General features: G+C 40.2%; 1 protein-coding gene across 3 annotated transcripts in view; it reads left to right on the forward strand.

Moving 5' to 3' along the window:
* The first annotated feature begins 238 nt into the window (after positions 1-238).
* grm3 (glutamate receptor, metabotropic 3) overlaps positions 239-1,423 on the forward strand; it is a 37,495-nt gene continuing 36,310 nt past the window's right edge. For all 3 annotated transcript variants that reach the window (XM_037683486.1, XM_037683485.1, XM_037683488.1), the window contains exon 1: positions 239-553. In XM_037683486.1, the coding sequence (XP_037539414.1) occupies positions 242-553 (312 nt within the window). In that variant the 5' untranslated portion in view covers positions 239-241. The remainder of the gene's footprint in view (positions 554-1,423) is intronic.

A 1,423-nucleotide genomic window follows, 5' to 3' on the forward strand; every position in this document is an offset into this window, starting at 1 on the left:
CTTCAAGGAGAATCGATGCCCAGATGGTTTGCCCCTCCGTGTGTGGTCCAGCTCAGCACTACCTGACTGTTTCATGGACCAGAGACCGACTCAGACACCCGCTCCTGCTGCTTGACTCAACCCCACCTTTGTCCGAACACCTCACTCTTCACCCCTCACCCCTAACTCCAACCCTCCGCCCCTCACTCTCCGTTGGATCTCCTCTCACATTCTAACCATCCCAGCACTACCTGAGCCCAACATGGTGTCCCCCCTACCATCATTAGTCTTGGCTATGATGTGTCAGGGCGCCTTGCTCGCAGACCCTACACAGTCACGCCGCGAGATCCGCATCGAAGGCGACCTGGTGCTCGGCGGCTTGTTTCCGGTGCATGAGAAAGGGAGTGGAATGGAGGAGTGCGGTCGTGTGAACGAGGACAGGGGGATCCAGAGGCTGGAGGCCATGCTGTTTGCCATAGACCGGATCAACTCGGACAGCGCGTTGCTGCCGGGCATCTCTCTGGGGGTCCACATCCTCGACACCTGCTCCAGAGACACGTATGCACTGGAGCAGGTGGGCGAGCGTCATTGCTGCTCATAAACGCAGCATGTTTGGAGGTTTCAGTCAAATGAGTGTTGTCTTTTGTCACATCTTGGTTTTCATAAAAGCTAATTACACTGAACACATAATGTAGCTGGGCTGCATTTGTTAAAATGCTGATTCAGCATTCAGACGATTGTTTTTGTGTTTTCAATTTTTCTGTATGTTATTTGCAATCTATTTTTGCATACTTTGTGCTGTTTTACTCATTTGTGTGTCAAAAACATTCAGCTCATTCAGGAAATGGGTGCATTGACTTTTGATTGTGCAATTTCTAATATTTTTCAAAATTGTTTTTTTTTTTTTTACAAATATTTTACCCACAGAAAGAAAATGAGATCTCTTCAGTTTGTTCAAAAACATTGATCTTTTTGAAATCTTCTACTTGCTCTATTTTTTTTTTTCTTTTAATGCTGTTGTTAACTTTAGCTACTATTTTGCTATTATTAGCTTTTATCTAGCATTTTGTTACTTTTCGGTCTTTGGCTATCAGTTTATTACTTTTTGCTTTTAGTTAGCATTTTAAAACATTTGGCTCTTAGCTGACCTGTTGATATTTTAGCTGTCATTTAGCTACTTTTAGCTTTAAACTAGATTTTTGCTACTTTAGCTTACAGCTATTTTACTGCTTCTAGATAGAACTTTGGCACATTTAGCTTTTTAGTGAGCATTTTTCTACTTTTAACTACTGTAGCCTTTTTCTAGTTCTGGCTTTTGGCTAATGTTTTGCTACTTATAGCAAGCCTTTTTGTATTATTATAATATATACTTATGTTATTATTATTATTATTAATATTATTATTATTATTATTATTATTATTATTATTATTATTATTATTATTA

This window comes from Nematolebias whitei, chromosome 10, assembly GCF_014905685.2.
Source record: "Nematolebias whitei isolate Nwh7 chromosome 10, NemWhi1, whole genome shotgun sequence".
Lineage (NCBI taxonomy): Eukaryota > Metazoa > Chordata > Actinopteri > Cyprinodontiformes > Rivulidae > Nematolebias > Nematolebias whitei.